The 18,411-nt window shown below is 34.6% G+C and overlaps 1 protein-coding gene and 1 long non-coding RNA gene across 2 annotated transcripts; one reads left to right on the top strand and one right to left on the bottom strand.

Annotated features, from left to right (window-relative positions):
• Positions 1–2,675: 2,675 nt before the first annotated feature.
• On the top strand, positions 2,676–5,753 carry LOC114147225 (uncharacterized). The gene is made up of 2 exons (XR_003596043.1): positions 2,676–3,082; positions 5,237–5,753. It is a non-coding gene; the product is annotated as an uncharacterized LOC114147225 (long non-coding RNA).
• Positions 4,865–9,828, bottom strand: LOC114147224 (cathepsin Z). The gene is made up of 6 exons (XM_028021829.1): positions 9,649–9,828; positions 8,702–8,865; positions 7,801–7,980; positions 7,464–7,614; positions 6,364–6,562; positions 4,865–5,271 (listed from the first exon to the last, which is right to left on the bottom strand). Exons 1-6 carry the CDS (start codon positions 9,774–9,776, stop codon positions 5,158–5,160), a joined length of 936 nt encoding a protein of 311 aa, XP_027877630.1. The 5' UTR covers positions 9,777–9,828; the 3' UTR covers positions 4,865–5,157.
• Between the last annotated feature and the right edge of the window lie 8,583 nt (positions 9,829–18,411).

Here is an 18,411-nt window from a genome sequence, read left to right as displayed (position 1 = left end):
TAATGAAAATGTTTCTGTTGATAAACAATAATCTAATAAGGGATCCGCGAAAACACACAGATGGAAAGGAGACAACAGCTACGGGACAAATGAGATTAAGTGATTTAGGGAAGAAATCTAATCAGCAGCAGACTGTTTATGAGAGCAGCCCCTTCGCCTCTGATAGTGGTTGTGTCATCAGAGGGCAGTTACTGGACAAACTGGTCGGTTTGGGGAGTTTCTATAGGAAAGATAATCGATTTATTTAGATGCGTGTCTGACCCTTTCAACACGCAGAATGAGGAAGATGGAAAGAGGAGCAGCGCAAGGGGAACCTGCACGACTAGAGAGAAACTTCTCATGACTGAATTAAGAAGATTGGGGATGAAGGGGAGATGATGGTGACAGTGGCGCAAAATGCGACGCATAGGGGCGCCTCTAGAGGGGGCGCCAAATTACGCCCCCTTGATAATTATTTCTACTCCGCATTTTCTGAATTTAACAGCTGATTGCGCATTGAAAACTTCAGGGGGATCCATAAAATGTGTCTTCATACAGTAGCTGCACTCTTACACTCTGAATCCACCTTGCAGTTTAGGCAAAGGAAAAGTATCCTGCTTCCAAATCTTTACACTTTTAGAAATTTAAACAGAACTGTAAAAAGCAAATATATTTAATATTTCAGAGGTTCCTGAACTACAGACTTCAAACTGCACTTTGCAAAAGTATTTATACTTTCACACTTCTACACACTTTGTTGCATAATAACTTCAAAATTGTATGCATTTTATTGGAACTTGATGTAATAAGTAAACTCAAAGTAGTGAGTTATTTTATTAAAATGTAAACTCTGAAAGGTGTGACACCTGATCCTGCAGCAAATGAACTCCTTGTATACTTTAATCGCCCTGTAAAAACATTAATGTCACAAATAAATTAATTAATTCCATAATAAATTAAAACAAATTCAATTTTCATTTGTTTTATAATTTTTCTCTATTTAAAATGGTCTTCAGTCTGGTGCTTTTGGCTCAACTTGCAGTTTTGTTTTCAGAGACTTCATAATTTATTTCATTTGTTTTATTTATTTTGGATATTCAAAATGTCTTCCAGTTCCAGTGTTAAATGTTCGTTAGAATTTAAAGTTCATTGATTTTTTAAGAATATGTTCCTTCATTATGCCATTATTACCATTATATTACTTGAAAATGATCTCAAAACAACCTTATTTTTTATCGCAATACATTTTGGAACAATTTATTGTCCAGCAAAATGATTTATTTTAATAGTTAAAACATGAAACGTGCCTTAATATGCATTAATGTTCACCTGATTTAACATGAATCAATCTGCAGCTGTGTGAGAAAAGTGTGATTTTAAAGCCTCCGATGTGAGAGATCTGTTTCTTTACGTTCCAGTTTGGGTGTTATTGCTGTAATTGTCTTTGGCTGCAGGATGTTTATGGTGCCGATAATCATAACACCAGCTGTTATTCTGCCGTCTGTGGGTCAGCGAATGGACCTGCACGCAGTCCTCTGGTTCTGGTTCTGCTCTGAACAGGAAGTTCTGTCTCCTCCCTCACAGTGAAGCAGCTGTTACTGTATCCGAAATTAAAAATAAAAATATTTTTAAAAATGCAGAGCTTGATTTTATTGGAAGTTAAACATCTTGTTACATGTTACAGTTTTTTACTCAAGCTGATTAAATACAGTTCAGGTCAAAAGGTTAAGTTGGGTAGTAACTAGTTACATTTACTTGAGTAAAATGTACTTTTAGGAGTATTTTTATTATGCTGTACCTTTACTTGAGTAACTTTATTATAAAGTATTTTTACTCTTGAGTAAAATTTCTGAATTTTCTATCCACTGAATAAAGAACAAACATAATTTAACCAGACTCAGACACACACCTGCAGGTTTTGTTAAAGTTTTCTAAGTTTTTTATTGAAAGAAACTGATTTGGAGGGGGAAAAAATATTTTACCTGATTTTATAATTTTTTAAAATTACATAAATTATAATTTTTATGCTTACAATACTAAAGTTTTCATTTAACTTTATACTTTAGTCCGTCTGATTATGTAATTTTTAAATATGAAATAATTGATAATTTGATCAGTTACTAAGTACTTGTGTTGACTTTTTACCAAATTACTTTTTTACTTTTACTTGAGTAAAAATATGTTAAAGTAGTTCTACTATTACCAGATTTTAAAAAAATGTTTTCATTTGAACCTTTCTTTCAAGGGTTGAACTTGTATAAAATATTTATTATAATTAAATATAATTTTGGGGGTTTCTATTATACAAGCATAGTCAGAATTATGCATTCAGGCTCAAATGTACACATTCACTCCCACTCATATTTGGATAAACTCCTTTTATGTTGCACCTCAGCCACGAACGACTGCCGATGTTTCATTCATGGTTTCACATGTTACAGGTTTAATGAATCGAGACTCTGGTCTCTAATCATGAAAAACTGTAACGACAGGATACTCAGAAAATAAAGATCAGGTAAGGTGCAGGAACCTTGAACAGGACACACCTCTCCTACTCTTGTGTTTTACAGAACGTCACCAGTCCTGAATATCCAGTAGGGTGACATTCATCATTTGAGTGACTCATAAACAGGTAAGCTAATTTCCATCACTTGCTGGTGAACAGGTTTTATTGCTTTGCAAAACAAAAAACACAATAAATAGTGAGGATATCTGAAAAAGTCAGATGCGTTCTTGTTGTTTGTGCAGAAGGCTCTACTTCTGCTCTTCAAAGATGCATAGTTGTGGCCAGCAGCAGCTCATTGTGATTTAAAGTGACAGAGCCTTAACACAGCTGAAAGGAGCTCAGACAGGCAGAGCTGATCTAACCTAACCGGTTCAAGGAAGCATAAAAGATTGAGATGCTAAACAGGCGTGTTTGGTTGAACTTCAGGCTCATCAGGAGACATTTGTACTCATATTTTTGTTGTGACATCTCAAAGTAAACTGATGTTGAATTTAAATGCGAGAGCTTCGCCTCACCATCTGGAATAAATAGTTTCCTCGTGTGACTACGCATCTTGAGATGAGGAAACGTCAGCTTCTGCAGCCTGAGACGCTTCAGGTACAGAGATATTTATTCATATGCCAAAGCTCGACTGTCATTTCTCAAGGTTAGACCTCACAAAACGTCAAAGATTAATTTTCTCACTGTGCAATCTTAAGTCAGACCAAAATTATCTTGTTTTAGGTCAATTAGAATTACCAAAACAATGTATATTTGCTAAATGTGACAGCAATAATGAGAGAATATGTCAAATTTATTTATTAGTGTGAACTGGAAGTGATCCGCGCCATCTTAGTAGGCAAACGCAGCAAAAAGCAAAGATGAACCACGGCTTCAAAACAAAAATAAAGAAAATATATGGACATTCTTGAAAAATCTACATGAAGAAAATGGCTGCTGTCTGGATCGACCCGTTTGAGACGGAGAATAAAAACATGTCAGACAAAACAAGAGAAGTTTGGTCTGATTTTATGTCACAGTGAGAAAAAAAACATTGTCTTTTTTTTATTCAGTGTATGTAAACGACTGGTTTGAATTGTAGCTTTTAAATATTTATCTATCAATGTTTATTTGGAGTGAACTCATTAAAAACAAATTCATTATGAATTTTCTCCAAAATTATACATAAACGCTGAAATCCTCATTAATATTTGGATAATTATCTGTTAACAAATAAAACAACATACTTCTGTTTGAATGTTTTTGTCTGAATATTGGTTTCTGGGAACTGACCAGGATCATTGTCCAGTCGAAACACCAAACTGGTTCCAGGATTTAACCATCAAACTGCAGATTTTAAGGTCAAGTTAAGGAACTTGGAGACCCGCAGCATGATGCTGCCACCACCTGGCCGTAACAGTTACTGCAGAATCCTAAACTTTACAAGTTCAAACTCGACTCCAGCAAACAGAGAGAGCTTTGATTCTCTGGCAGATATTTATGCGGTGGGAAGGTTTTACAGAATCTAGAAAAAACAAGACAGGATGTAAGGAAGGACACAAGGAGATAAGGAAAGAAAAATAGGACAAGAAATGATGGAAGAAAGGACACAAGGAAGGATTGATGGAAGGAAAGAGTCAAATAAGGAAGGATGTAAGGAAGGAAACAAGAAATGATGGCTACAAGGAAGGAAGAATACAAAGGACACAAATAAGGAAGGAAGGGAGGAGACAATGGAGAAAGTATGGAAGGAAGGAAACAAGGATGGAAGAATTGACATGAAAGAAAACAGAGAATGAGACAAAGAAGAAAGGATGGAAGGAAGGACACAAATAAGGAAAAATGAAAGGAAAGACACTAGAAAGGAGTGATACAAAGAAGGAAGGATAGAAGAAAGTACAATAAATGATAGAAGAAAGCATGCGAGGAAGGAAACAAGAAATGATGGAAATCAGACAAGGAAGAGTAGAGGAAAGGAACCAAGGAAGGAAGGATATAGGGAAGGACACAAAGGAAATGGAAGAAAGGAGACAAGGAATAAAGAAGGACTCAAGAAATGATGGAAGGATGTAAGGAAGGTGACACGGATCCCAAACCCATCAGAACCGGGTTTGGACTTTATAAATCAGAACATTAACCTTTAACCTTTCAGAAAATTAGAACAATATGTTTAAATATGGCATCTGTCCTGGGGCTGGCAGATTTAAATAAACTATTAATTTATCCAAGAAGAGTGGATAAATCTAAAATAAATATATCAAACTTATATTTCTATTTTTACCTTTTGAGGATTAGAGAAAATCCACAAAAAAATTAAAACTTTGCAGCCAGCAGTGCCAAAAGTCACTGAAGTTAAATTAAGTTTTATCAGTTCTTCCCTAAAGAAACACAAATTAACAATTATTTCAACAATACTTTATTAATCCAAGAAGAAATTCATACGATTTTCTTCAAGGGTCTCCTGTAGCAGTCAGTGTTACAGCGGTTTTGTAGAAGCCTCTGACTGAACACACTCACTGTAACAGTCTCATGAAAAGGATTCTTCTACAGATGTAAATAATGTAAAACAATTCCTGCCAATAAGTGAATGTAAACCTCTGAGTTTTTAAAAAAAATAGTCCGTTGTACTTCTGAAATGTTTTTAAAAATTCACAGATTGATTCTTTAAAAAGCTAAAAGTGACATTTTGAATTTCATGCAACAACAGGGTCTGCGTATGCGCAGTTTTTCTCAATGCCGAGGTTAAACCAGTTTCCTTTTCCTCCTTTGTAGGAACTGGTGACGATTCTGGCCCAGCCGCGCTCTCCCTGAAAAACAGAAAACCTTTCATTCCACAAGCAGACGGGACAGAGCAGCTGCGTCTCTACTCACCAAATAACTGCAAAATTTCACATTTCAAAAATAAATCTGCTCAATGGAAATTAGTCAGGTAAAAAAAAACTTGTTTTTTGATTAAAGGTTTTACTGCTAGGATTTTTTTTAGCCATATCAAAATTAGTTTATCTCACAAAGCTGCAACAAAAGCACTTTTTTCACCTGGTGGAGGAAGTTTGCCCCTCCGCCTTCTTCAAACCAGACAATATTTGTGCTACATTTGTGCCGCTATCAATTCAAACATATTAATAATTGTTTCCAGAGGTCATGAAAGGTCAACCAACCCCGCCACCTTTTTCAAATCAGACAATATTGGTGTTATTCAACTCTGCTACGTTTGTGCTGCAAAAAATTTAGTTTGTGCTGCATTTGCTTTGAAAATAATCAAGTTTAAAGGTCAGAAGGTCAACAAGCATCCCTTCCCCCAACATTACTGAAATCAAACAAAACTGGTGTCGTAAATTGGCAACATTTTGTGCAGCAAAAATGTTTTGTTTGTGCCGCTGTCATTTTAAAGATATTAATAAATGTCCAGAAGTCCAACTTCTTCAAATCAGGCAATATTGTCAGTCAACTTTGGTTACGTTTATGCTGCAAAAATATTTGTTTGTGCTGCCTTTGCTTCGAAGGTATTCATTAAAGTTTAAAGGTCAAAAGGTCAACAAGCCCCCCTACATTACTGAAATCAAACAAAATTGATTCAGATGTTTGTGCTGCGATTGTGCAGTAAAAATTGTATTTTATGTCGCCATTTTTTAAAAGATGTTAATATTTAAAAAGTTTCCAGAGGTCATCAGAGGTCAACCAGCCTCCCGCTCACATTTACAGAAAAAAATATGGTGTCAATCAACTCAGCTACGTTTGTGCTGCAAAGTTTTTTTGTTTGTGCTGCTCTTGCTTTCAAGATATTGATGATGACCTCTGGAAACTTCTTTATTAATATTGTTAAAGTGACAGATCCACAAATGAAAATCTTTGCTACACAAACAGAAGATAGTTAGATTTGAAGAAGCTGGGGAACGAACTTCAGTCGGATCAGGAAGTTGAAATAAACCGACCCAGAATTCCCCCCAGGAGTTTCTGACGATCCAGAACTCGCTGCCGTCTCCGTCTACACCCCAGCCAGCCACTGAGACGATGTGATTGGGCAGAGAGACGGGGTGAAACTCGGAGAAAACGCCGCCGGCGTATCGCTCCAAACCGCCAGTCGCCATCAGCTCACAACTGAGAGACGAGGACAAAAACGAAATTTATTTTCTGCTCGTCTGAAACAGAGTTTCACTGCAAAAACACAAAACCTTCCCAAGTATTTTTAGTCTAGTTTCTACTGCAAATATTTCAGTACAGTTGAAATAAAACAAAACTAACTTACAAGTAGCTTTTCAGCAAAATATAAGAGCTTATTTTAGGTCAACAACTCAATATCTGGTAGATTATTTCACTTGTAACATGAAAAAAAAGGTCCAATAATCAAAGTAAAAGAATGTATTAAATTCATGTCTAATGAGAAGATATAAACTTCTCATTGAAATTGTGGCTTGAAAAGATAGAAAAAGACAGAGACAGAAAAAGGACAAAAAAACTAACAAAAAGGCAGAGGACATAGAGAGGAAAGAGAGAAAATAAAGGAGCAAAGGGAAAGGAAGGAAAGAAAGAAAGAAAGATCAAGAAAAAGACTGAAAAAGAACAAAAAGATAGAGGATATAAACAGGAAAAGAAAAAAGACCCAAAGAGAAAGGGAGAAAGGAAAGGGAGAAAACAAAGGAGCAAAGAAAAAGGAAAGTAAAGGAAAGACAAGCAAAAAGACACTCAGAAAAAGGACCAAAAAAGAAAGACAGAGGACCTCGACAGGAAAAAGAAAAAGACAGAAAAGAGAGAGAAAATAAAGGAGCAAAGAAAGAAAGACAAAGAAAAAGACACAGGACATATACAGGAAAAAGAAAAAGACAGACAGGAAAGAAATAAAAAATAAATCAGCAAAGAAAAAGGAAAGAAAGGAGGACAGAGGCAAAGAAAAATGCAAAAAAAGACAGAAATCATAAAAGATAGACAAAAAGAAAGAGACAGTAAAAACAAGAAGAGAAAAAGGACAAAAAGACAAAAAGAAAGACGGAGCCTGCGGTACCTGATGGGCCCGTTGGTGTAGATTTCTGCTTTCATCTCGTCTCTTCCAGAAATTTCTCCATAATCTCCAACTTTCCAAACTGTGTAGTTCTTCACAACAGCGCAGGAGTCAAAGAAGGAGCAGGTCCCACACTGATTGAACTGAACGCACTCTGAAACACACGAAGAAGACTTGTAATTGTTTATATCAGAGGACGAAATATCAACAACACATCAGTGCACATGAAAACGTCAGGTGTGTTTCTTCAGGATTTCTATTCATTTGAACATAAAGTGAACAGAAAATCAGCCTGTAACTGGAAGTTTGGTAGCTGAAACACAGAGGAGTTATTTCTTACTTTGGTTGACAGCTTGGTAGTTGTTGCAGGTTTCATCAGGAATCCCGGTTTTATGAGCGTAGGCGTAGACTTTGAGGTGATCGCCTCCGAAACAGGAGCCCGCCCTCCCGCAGTCGATCACGTTCTGGACAGACAGGTAGGCGGACGGCCACGCTCCACCTCGCTTTATGTTGATACGATCTTAGAAAAACGACAAAAATACAGTCACCAGATAACTGTTTCCTGCGTCTCTTCTCCATGGTTACCTGGGATTTAAAATGATTTCAGATTCAATTTACGATTATAATCAATTATATTTTTATTGCTTGCTTTCTTTTCTCATCCCTTATGTAAGAAGATTTGTTTGATTATGAGAATAAAGCAGAAAAAATATCTTAAAATTAAAAGAAAAAAAGTTGTTTTAATGAGAAAAAAAGCTGTGATATATTTATGAAGATCTGATGTGAGCAGCTCAGTTTGTATAGTTCTTGTTTCAAAATAAACTTTGTTTTAAAGTTCTGCTACTGATAATTTAGTTGATTATGTGTGAAAAGATAAAGTATTTATACTAAGCATTATTTGTAAAATTCATACCAAAGGATAACATCAAAATAAGATCAACAATTTTTTTATTTTTCGTGTTGGAGTTCTCATAAAATCACTACATTATTCTGCTAATATTACAACTTTATTTGGGTAAAAAATAAAAATCTTAGCCTTAATATTCAGTTGAACTCAAACTCCAAATAAAGAGAAGCTGTTAAACAAGATGGTAGCATTGGCATGCTGACATCACTCTGAACTATAAAAACCCAAACAGCACATACACATTAGTAAAAAAAAAAAATCCAGATTTTCCAAAAATTAAATCTTCAAAAATGTGATTCATCAATAAAATTGATTATTGCTCAGTCCCAGCTACCTGCCAGTGCGCTGGTGGCTCCCATGGCCCAGCAGGAGCCGCAGTACTGGGGGATGTGCTGGTTCCTGGTGACGCTCACATAGTTCTTCCCGTTGATGTTCCTCCAGTCCCACGACGGAGGAAGGTCTGACGCTTTGATAAACTCGTGTGGCCGCGCTCGAGTCCTACAATAAAAATACAACAGAGAACCGGATACTTTAAAACTCTGATTCGATACAATTCAAGCTCCAACATAGGCCTTTTAATTCTGCTTCAAAATGTTTCTCTGATTAGCATTTCATCACCAGTTATGACATCTATGATGTGTGCTGATGACTGATAAGTCTTCTGAAAATGAAGCAGAAACAATGTAATCTTTATGAAATTAAACAAAGTCCATCCATTTTTTGTATATTATGCTGTAAATAGTAAATACAGTTTAAAGATGGGATTTTAAGCCAACTGAATAAATATTGTTTGTACAGACAAAAAAATGTAAATAAAAATATTTCACATTAGAATTAAATGGAGTTTCTATAAAACAGCTCATTTTTTGTCATCTTGTCTTATTTGACTAATTCTAACAACCTTCATCTTTGAGCTTCTCTTTATTTTTTCATTAATTTTTCTAAATAATGAATGAAACATTAAAGTTTACTGAAAGAATCTATTGTTATTCTCCTATGTTACAGGAACAAATATTTTAAAGACAGAGATCAACATTTTTCAGCTTCTAACTTTCAATGATATTATGATAGAGTATGCAAACGTTGGTTGTACACTTATTTTATCCTAACTTTGACCTTAAATTGCTTTATCTGTTATTTCTGTCTCTCTGTGAGCAGATTACTAATCACAGATTATTAATCAGAAGTTGCCAGATTCCGTTCGTAAACGCTTATGTATTTATTTTGCCATCAACAGAATATTTTATCTGCGTCATTGTTAGTTATCTACGTGTTACCTACCGGACTGAGGCTGGTCTGTCATCTTTAATGGGCTTATAACAAGGTTCCGATAGATATTTAGCGGTGCTGGTTTCCACAGAAACCGTTGCTAACCAAAGTAGCAGCGGGCAGATATTTACAGTCGCCATCTTGACTCCTCCCTCTTTTCCCTCCCGTCGCTCAGAAGTAAAGGATGCGGGTATGGAGCGCCCTCTGCTGGCTGGATAAACCACTGACCACCTATTCTCTGTTGTAGAAGCGCAGTGAAATAAGCTTCATAAATGACAGAAAACGGGAAAACTAATAGCTTTATTTATTAGTTATTGGCTTTAAATAGAATTTTAGCACTGATAATCCAAAAACTTGAAGAAATTAGCAATATATGTGTTAAAATAAAATTAAGCACAACACTTACTGAATTTGCCAATTACAATTTTTAATACAAATTTCTAATATATATATATATATATATATATATATATATATATATATATATATATATATATATATATATATATATATATATATAACAATTTCATACAAATAAATATATTGTTATATGCATTTTATACACATTCCTAAATATTGAAATTGATTGAATATGCCATTTACAAAATTATGTATTTAATAAATATTTGATTTATTAAATATTTATAAACAACTATTAATTTATTAAGTTAGGGACAATAATAATAATAATAATAATAATAATAGGGACAGACACAATAACATAGACAAACTGAATAAAACAACAGTCTTGTATCGTGGCGCTAACAGCTTGTGCTAATTTGCAGCACTTGTCCCTCGATGGGCTTTTATAAACACTATACCTAATATATAATTAAGAAATAGAATAGCAATAAGAAAATAAAATGATGAAAGGTGGCATTAACCTGTAAAATATTCAGGACAGCATTAAATACTAAAAACCTAACAAATATTTTGCATACTATTTTATAGTCTATAATAATTTCTAGTCAAATGACATATTGGCAACATTTAAAAACAAGTAGTGACTACATTTTAAGAAAATGTCTTATTTTAAGATTATGCATTACTGTATTTTAATAAAAATATATTTTAGCAATACCTGTACAATATTAATTATTTTTACTTTTCAAAAGCCTATTTTTCTTATTAATTTCTAACGTCTAACTGTTTTTGTTCTCCAAGCACGAAGAATACTTGACAGATTGACGTATTCTCTATTTGGGCTGCAGACACAGAACGGCCGACAGGTGGAGCCAAAGAGACAATTTTCAAGTCAAATAAAAATGATTACAGTATCAATACCTGCTAATGTCTCTCAGAAAAAAGAGACTTTCCACATTTGAAAGACTGGAGGCTTGCTGCCCGCAAAATAAAGAAAAATATGATATTTATGAATCCTCAAAGAGGATTAAAGGCAAACAAACATGATCAGGTTTTAATAAAAAAATAAAATAAATACACAATGTGGTACTTGTTTAATCATTCTTCTTTTTTAGGTCCACAATTATTTCAATGCTCAAAGGAAATAAGTGATAGAGAGCAGAAGGTTTGCATGCTCAGCATGAATCCTTTAAATGACCGCCTGTTAAAATCGCATTATGCTTAATGCAACATAAAGGACTGGGTGTGTTATTATAGAAAATAATCAGCACTTAGCAGTGTTATCACATCACTAGAGGAGCCTGAACATTTCTGCATCCAGGAAAGCAAAAATGCTTGTGATTTAAATGACTGAAGATTAGATCTGCGTTAGCCCCCGAATAAAGCCTGGAGAGGGAGAGAAAAGAGAAACTACTTAAAGCAAATTGAGCTCCAAAAATAGATGGTGAGAGCAAAAAGTTGGTTTAAAATTCACTTATTTGATGTGAAGCAAAGTTTATTCTAGATTTTATTTGTTGCTTTTACTATTTTGAGTCATTTCTGTTTGGAAATCTACATATTTATCTGTTCTGTGTTTCCTTTTGTTTAGTTCCTGTTTTACTTTTTCAGAAATATTCTTATTTGTATTTGACCAGTCCTTCATAATCCACAGCAAAATATGCATATTGTACCTGAATTACACATTTTAAAAAAGAATCTTAATGCAACAAAAACAAGCCTTCAAAAGAATAAAGGGGATTATTCTGAGTGTGAATGACTCGACTTTCATTAGTGAAGCAGTGCTATACGGAGCACTGATCTTGCCAACACTGACAATTAAACAAATAAACATTAGTAAATAACTATTAAAATAGCCATTTTTAAAAATATGTGTATTTAAAAACTTTCTTTCCTCATACATTTAATTATTCTTCCATGATTTATTGTCAGTTTTGGAAGGATTAGTCCTCCATATAAGAAGCTCAAGAGGTAGGCTTTGCACTTAAGAGGATGAAAAGAGCTTTCTGAGAGAGACTGAGGTCATTCATAACAGAGAAAACTTTTATTATTGAAGCAGTGAGATGTTCGTATGGAGGACTGATATGTCAAAAGTAAAAAATAAATGAATATGGAAATAAATAATTAAAACATATACTTATTTCAAAAAATATATATTTATAAACAATTTTATTTTCTCATACATTTAATTATTCCTCCCTTATTTATTTCTTGTCAATTTTGACAGGATCAGTCTTCCACACAAGATGCCCTGATGCTCATTAGAATAAAAAGAGCTCTCTGAGGGAAGCAGAGGTTTTATTGACTTCATAAAATCATAAACATAAATTATTCACAACAGAGCAAAATTTTATTCCTGGAGCAGTGAGATGTTGTATGGAGGACTGATATGTCAAAAATGAAAATACATCAATGTGGAAATAAATAATTTAAACATATACATAGTTATTCCCAAATACATTTATTGATAAACAATTTTATTTCCCCATACATTTAATTTTTCCTCCTTCATTTAGTTATTCTCCCTCCATACAAGAATCTCCAAGACGTAAGATGTGTATTTGAGGGAATAAAAGGAGCTTTCTGAGGGCGGCCAAGGTTTTATCAACTTTATAGAAACATAAACAGTCATTCACAAAAGAAAAATCACTGAACAATAACTCTGAGCATCAGAAAAGTCTGACAGATGTGTAACTGAGAAGAGGGCGGCTGAATGTTCCCAGAAGGAGTCGATGACCTCAGATTATTTACTTCCCTACTTTTAAACCTGCACTGAACTGAACTCCTGAGACATTTCACTCAAATCTTAAGCTGAAACCACCTCCAACCACGTATCGTGTTTTCTTTGAGGCTGTTCTGTCCTGAGAAGTGCAGTTAAACCCCATCAAACTTTGACCTGCGGACGCCGTTAAAAGCTGCACTCCATCGTTGCTTTGGTGCTTCTTCAAAAGCAGAAACGATTCTCAATTATGCAGGAAAGACGGTCAGCCGGTGGGGCTGTAAATATTTTAAGAACGTAATGCGGCGTTACAAGCAATCCGTCAACATGCAAGTCGTTTTTGATCAAACCGACATCCGCATGAGCTTCTTCCTGCTTTCTGAAGAGGCGATAAAAGGATGAACACACGTCAGCCATCGTTTCAGGGGAAGCATTACGCCGCAACAATTTGGAAGAATTAAACAGCTGAGAGACACAAACAAAGGGAGCAACCGTACAGCTGAGTTATTATGGAAAATAAATTAAATTCTGATTATCATTTATTGACCCACATGCAGAAATCACTCAGACAAAACCAGATTTATTTACAATTTTATGAGTGCAAATACATCTTTAAAAAGGACAATATTTTTGTCAATTATTTAAGAAAGTGAAACTTAAATATTAAATAGACTCTACACAGGTAGTGGAATATTTCCAGACTATATTTCTAGTAATTTTGCTGATTATGGCTTACAGAAAATATAAAAATTGGAGTATTATGTAACTGTAAATAAGAAAGGAGGTTTTAAACTGGAAGATATGCTCATTTGCTTTAAAATGTATTTACTTCTGGGTAATTATACTGGTTATGCAGAGTTAGACCAGCACAAATACGTCTAAAAAAATTTAAATATTATAAAAAAGTTAAACATTTCATTTCTGAAAGTGAAACTTTTACTTTACAGAGACTCACTACTCACTAAATAATTCAAGTCTATAATTTTAGTAATTTTGATGATTATAGCTTACAGATAATGAAAAGATAAAATTAAATGTCTTTGAAAATTAGAATATTATGTAACTTCACTAAAAAAGGATGTTTTAAGTGGAACGTCAGGTTTCTGAGGTTCTGTAGTTGGAAAATTAAATCAGCATTTACAGTATATACATCCTGTCAGCTAAACATGAAGGGCTTTAAAATTTTATGGTAGATTATTTACCACAAGGTGAATATATTGGTAAATTCCTGGTTTTCAGTTGGAACAGTGCAAATGCATCTCAAAAATCAAAATATCATGAAAGAGCTCAATATTTTATGTCAGAAAGTGAAGCTGATATATTATATAGTCTCACTACAAACAATTTTGATGATTGGCTCACAGAAAACCTTGAGTCTCAGAAAATGAAACTATTACGTCACTTCTTGTTTTGACATGTCAAAGGTCAGACAGCACAAATACAAGTGATTCAGTTTTACTCTGAAAGTAACGTTTTACAGTTACGAGGTTGGGGTTTCATTTTCAAGCCAAATCACCTGAAAATGTTTTACAACATGAAAAACAACCTAAAGCACAGAACAAAACCCTCCATAAAAATATGATTCAGTAAAGTTTGTGAGAGAAATGTCACAGGAACCATTTCAACTGGGTCATTAATCTGGTTGTTTTTATGATATTTCCTAAATTAAGCTACAGGTGGTTCTGGAGCAGCCTGACCCGGGGCTCCATCTGACCTGGAGGTTTTGTCGATACGTTCCCTCTCAAGGATTGGATGAATAATGAATGAAAGACAAGATGTTACTTAAGATCTGGACTTCAAACAGCTCCAGCCAATCGCCGGCTGGCATGTTTTGGGGCAGCGTTATTGATCGCCTCCGGCTCCAACTGCTCCCACATTGACCTTAAAAAAAAAAAAAAGAAAAAGAAAAAGTCCAGCTGGTCTGGATCGCCGGGGAAAAGTGCAACTTCAGTCCAGAGGTTTTTAACTGTTTACTTTTCTTATTTCTGTAAAGCGAATCATCGCTGTGGTGATTCATCACATCACGAGTTGGACCTTTGCTGCTGTGAGTTTCCTTTTTCAGAAGCGCAGGGAGGTTCGCCGGGATCGTTTTGGGTTACTCCCTTCTCCTCTGCTCCTGCACTGCAGAGAAAAACAACTTCCTTCTCAGAGGAATCAGTGTAACCATTTAATCGCTTACTTCTTCCTCATGTGCACAGATAGAAAAAGAATTAAGCAAACGCTGAAAACTTATGTATTCTTTGTTTTTTAGTGTGAATTGATTTTCTTGATCAAAATAATTTGCAAGAATCAAATAGACAAATAAAATACTTCACTGTCAGAAGAAGTTTGAAATGAAGAGGAAAGTTTGTCTAAAAATAATCTCCAGTAAACACCGAATGAGTCAGCACAAACTTTCTCAATACACTGGAGCTCTTTAAGACAACTTTAATTACATTTTTAATGTTGGAGTTTATTTATAACGCAAACCTAGAAGAAAAACATCACGAGTTTAGATATTTTTACATGTTTACTACTTAATCTCACTGTGACATGTAACAAGACATGTTGCCGACGACAGGAAACACATCCACAGCGGGAAGCGGCATCCTTTGCTGAAACGTTTCTGTCCTGATGAGGGTTTTTCCTGGTGACAGCGGCCGGGTCCGCAGGGAAAACGCCTTTCTGAACACAGTTAGAGGATGTGAGCAATGGGATGAAAAGTTTAGACAGGAAAACGACCATCTTTTCCTTTTCCTGCTCCAGCTGACTCAGGATGTTTGAAGGTCGTGCGCTGCAGCTTCTGTGGCTCGATACTGATCACAAAAAGCTCGAAATCCATAAGTAGATCTTTAAAAAATCTCTTTCTCCAAGCAAACTTTGTGATCTTTTAAAATAGTTTTTTTTCTGATCATTTTTCAAGGCTTTTCTTTAGATTTTTACCTTTTTTTTAAAAATTTATTTTCGAATCAAGTTGATGGCGTACTATGACCAGTGTAGATGGAAAGAAAATAGTAAATTTCCACCAAAATATTCAGAAGATTTGAGATTGATTTCAGAACTTTTCTGGATAAAATAGGGACAAATTTATCCAGAAAATTTCTGAGTTTTTGTGAGAGAAAAATTCAGAAATGTTTACATGAGATCTGAAATTTTTCAGAAAATTTCTGAATTTGAAGTAAAAAATTTGCTAAAAAAAAAAAGTTTTTAGATTAATCTCAGAAATGTTCTATAAAGATACATGGAAATTTCTGAATTTCAAAAGTTAAACATTTTTTGACTTGGAAATTTTCTGAATCTCAAAATTAAAAAAAAATCAACTTTGGAAATTCAGGAATGTCCAAATTTTTGCTAGAAAATTTCTAAGCGTAATCTAATTGTTTCTGAGTTTTCCTCTAGCAAATTTAAACTTTTCAGACTTTTCAGATTTTGTTTTCTGAGTTTTTTCCAGAAAATTTGACATTTGAAGCTCAGAAATTTCAGAGTTTTTTCTGTGAAATTTCTTAGATTATTCTTAGAATTTAGATTTTTTTGGCAGAAATTTGCTCCTCATTTCTTCCTACATACCTTAGCTCTAATACGCCGTTGTAAATAAGGTTTAGGGATTTTTTTTCATCTCTTTATGTCTTGACAATTACATTAAATAAGCAAGGGTTTGCCTGATGAAGTTTTTCCCCTCCTTGTAGATGTAAAGGCAATGTGGAGAGACTTAATAGCATTGATTTACTCATGTACCAAATGATAGTCTGAGCCAGCTAAGGGAACCTCAGAAGGTTGTGATGTTGTTATATTTTTGAAGGGAACTCCAGAACTGGACATAAAACACCCTGTAGGGGGAGGGCAGCCCTGTGAGAGAGGAAAAAGCAGGTAAATTATTTTCTGCGTTGTGAAAGGAAACATCTGCATTCACCACAACACACATCCTCCTCTGCAGGTCATAACTTGCATCACAGTGATGCAGTTTAGCTTATATTCTTCCAGTTTACTGAGTGAATTAGTGGCCATAAAAAAGACGAGAACAAAGGAAGATTAGAGCAGTTTAACTTATGAAACGTGTCTGTCACCAGGCCATGAACTGGGTGTGTTTTTGACTGATTCAACTGAGTCAGACTTACAGTTCTCTGAAAACGTTTTCAGACTCCTTGTGTTTATACTCTGTGGTACAGTTCACTGCAAAAACACCAACTTTAACCAAGTGTTTTTGGTCGTGTTTCTATTGCAAATATTTTAGTAAACTTGAAATAAGACAAAACTAACTTATAAGTAACTTTTCAGGAAGATAGGGGAGCTTGTTTTAAGTAAATAATTCCTTACTATTTATGAAAAGGTACTAGTTCTATTGGCAGATTATTTCACTTATAACCAGATTTGATAACATTGATTACAGCAGCACAGTCTTCACAGGTCAGCCTACGCTGATCCAGAACGCTGCTGCTGGTGTTCTGACTAAAACCAGGTAGATAGAGCTCATCAGCCAGTTCTAAGGTGCTTCTCTGGCTCCCTGTAGCTCAGAGAATAGAGTTTAAAATGCTGCTGTTAGTTTATAAATCACTGAAACCACAATACATTAAAGATCTACTGGTGTTGTATAAACCTTCTAGAACCTCTCAGGTCTCCTGGTTCTGGTATTGGTCTGCATCCCCAGAGCCAGAACCAAACATGGAGAAGCAGCAGCATTCAGTTCTTATCCTCCTAATCTAGAACAAACTTCCAGAAAACTGAAAATCTGCCAAAACACTGAGTTCCTTTTAGTCAAGGCTGAAGAGTTGCTTAATAACCTGGAAATGGATTAATTCAAGTCTTCGCTCCCATATTTGATGTTGATTACTCTTTTTGATGATGGTAATTATGTTTTTATCGTTTAAAGCCCTTTGAGTTGGCTTGTTGCTGACATGTGATACACAAGTAAACTTGACTTGACTTCTTCTCTGATTAATATTCTCCTTCCCCGGCTGTTTGTTTATGTAGACGGCCGTATCCTGGCGGGTCAGGTGGTGGATTGAACTCTGACCTGTCAGACGTCCAAAGCTTGGGATATTGTTTTTCAACCAAACTCCACTTTAAACATCTCCACAACTTTAAACCGGGCCGATCTCAATGATGCTGTTTGTTTAATAATGTTCTCTAACAAATTTCAGAACAGCTGCATTTATTTTATAATAACACAAATATTGTCTCTATTAACCCAATATTTGACTTCTGGAGGCATTTAGTTTCATGAGGTATCAGAATAAAGGGAACTGAATACTTATTTATTACACACTTTTTTTTATTTTATTTGTGAAATATGTTTTTTTTTAAAGTTTGTGGTTTAATGTGACAATAATGTGGGAAAAAAATCCAATCCCTATATGCCAATAGTCTGTCTTTTAATGCTAAAGACACTTTTATTTTATTTAACCAGGCAAGTTGGTTGAGAAAAAACTCTCATTTTCAACAACCGTCTGTTCAAAACAACATTAAAACATTACACAATATCACAATATCAATAAAACAAATACACATGTTCATGCTGACTAAACGTACTATGTTGATTATAAGTCAACAATTTTTATAAATTAGATAACTTAATTACTTAACAGTTAATTATAAGTCAACACTTTGTACATTTGGTAAATTAAAAACTTGGATAATTCGGTTATATCTACATATTTATGTTGAAATATTCCATCTTTCTCTGTGTTTTTTGCTGTGATTGTGCAGAAATTTCCCCATTA

The sequence above is a fragment of the Xiphophorus couchianus genome, chromosome 6 (assembly GCF_001444195.1).
Source record: "Xiphophorus couchianus chromosome 6, X_couchianus-1.0, whole genome shotgun sequence".
Classification (NCBI taxonomy): domain Eukaryota; kingdom Metazoa; phylum Chordata; class Actinopteri; order Cyprinodontiformes; family Poeciliidae; genus Xiphophorus; species Xiphophorus couchianus.
The sequence above is the reverse complement of the archived record's forward strand: the minus strand, read 5'-3'. Positions and strand labels throughout refer to the sequence as shown.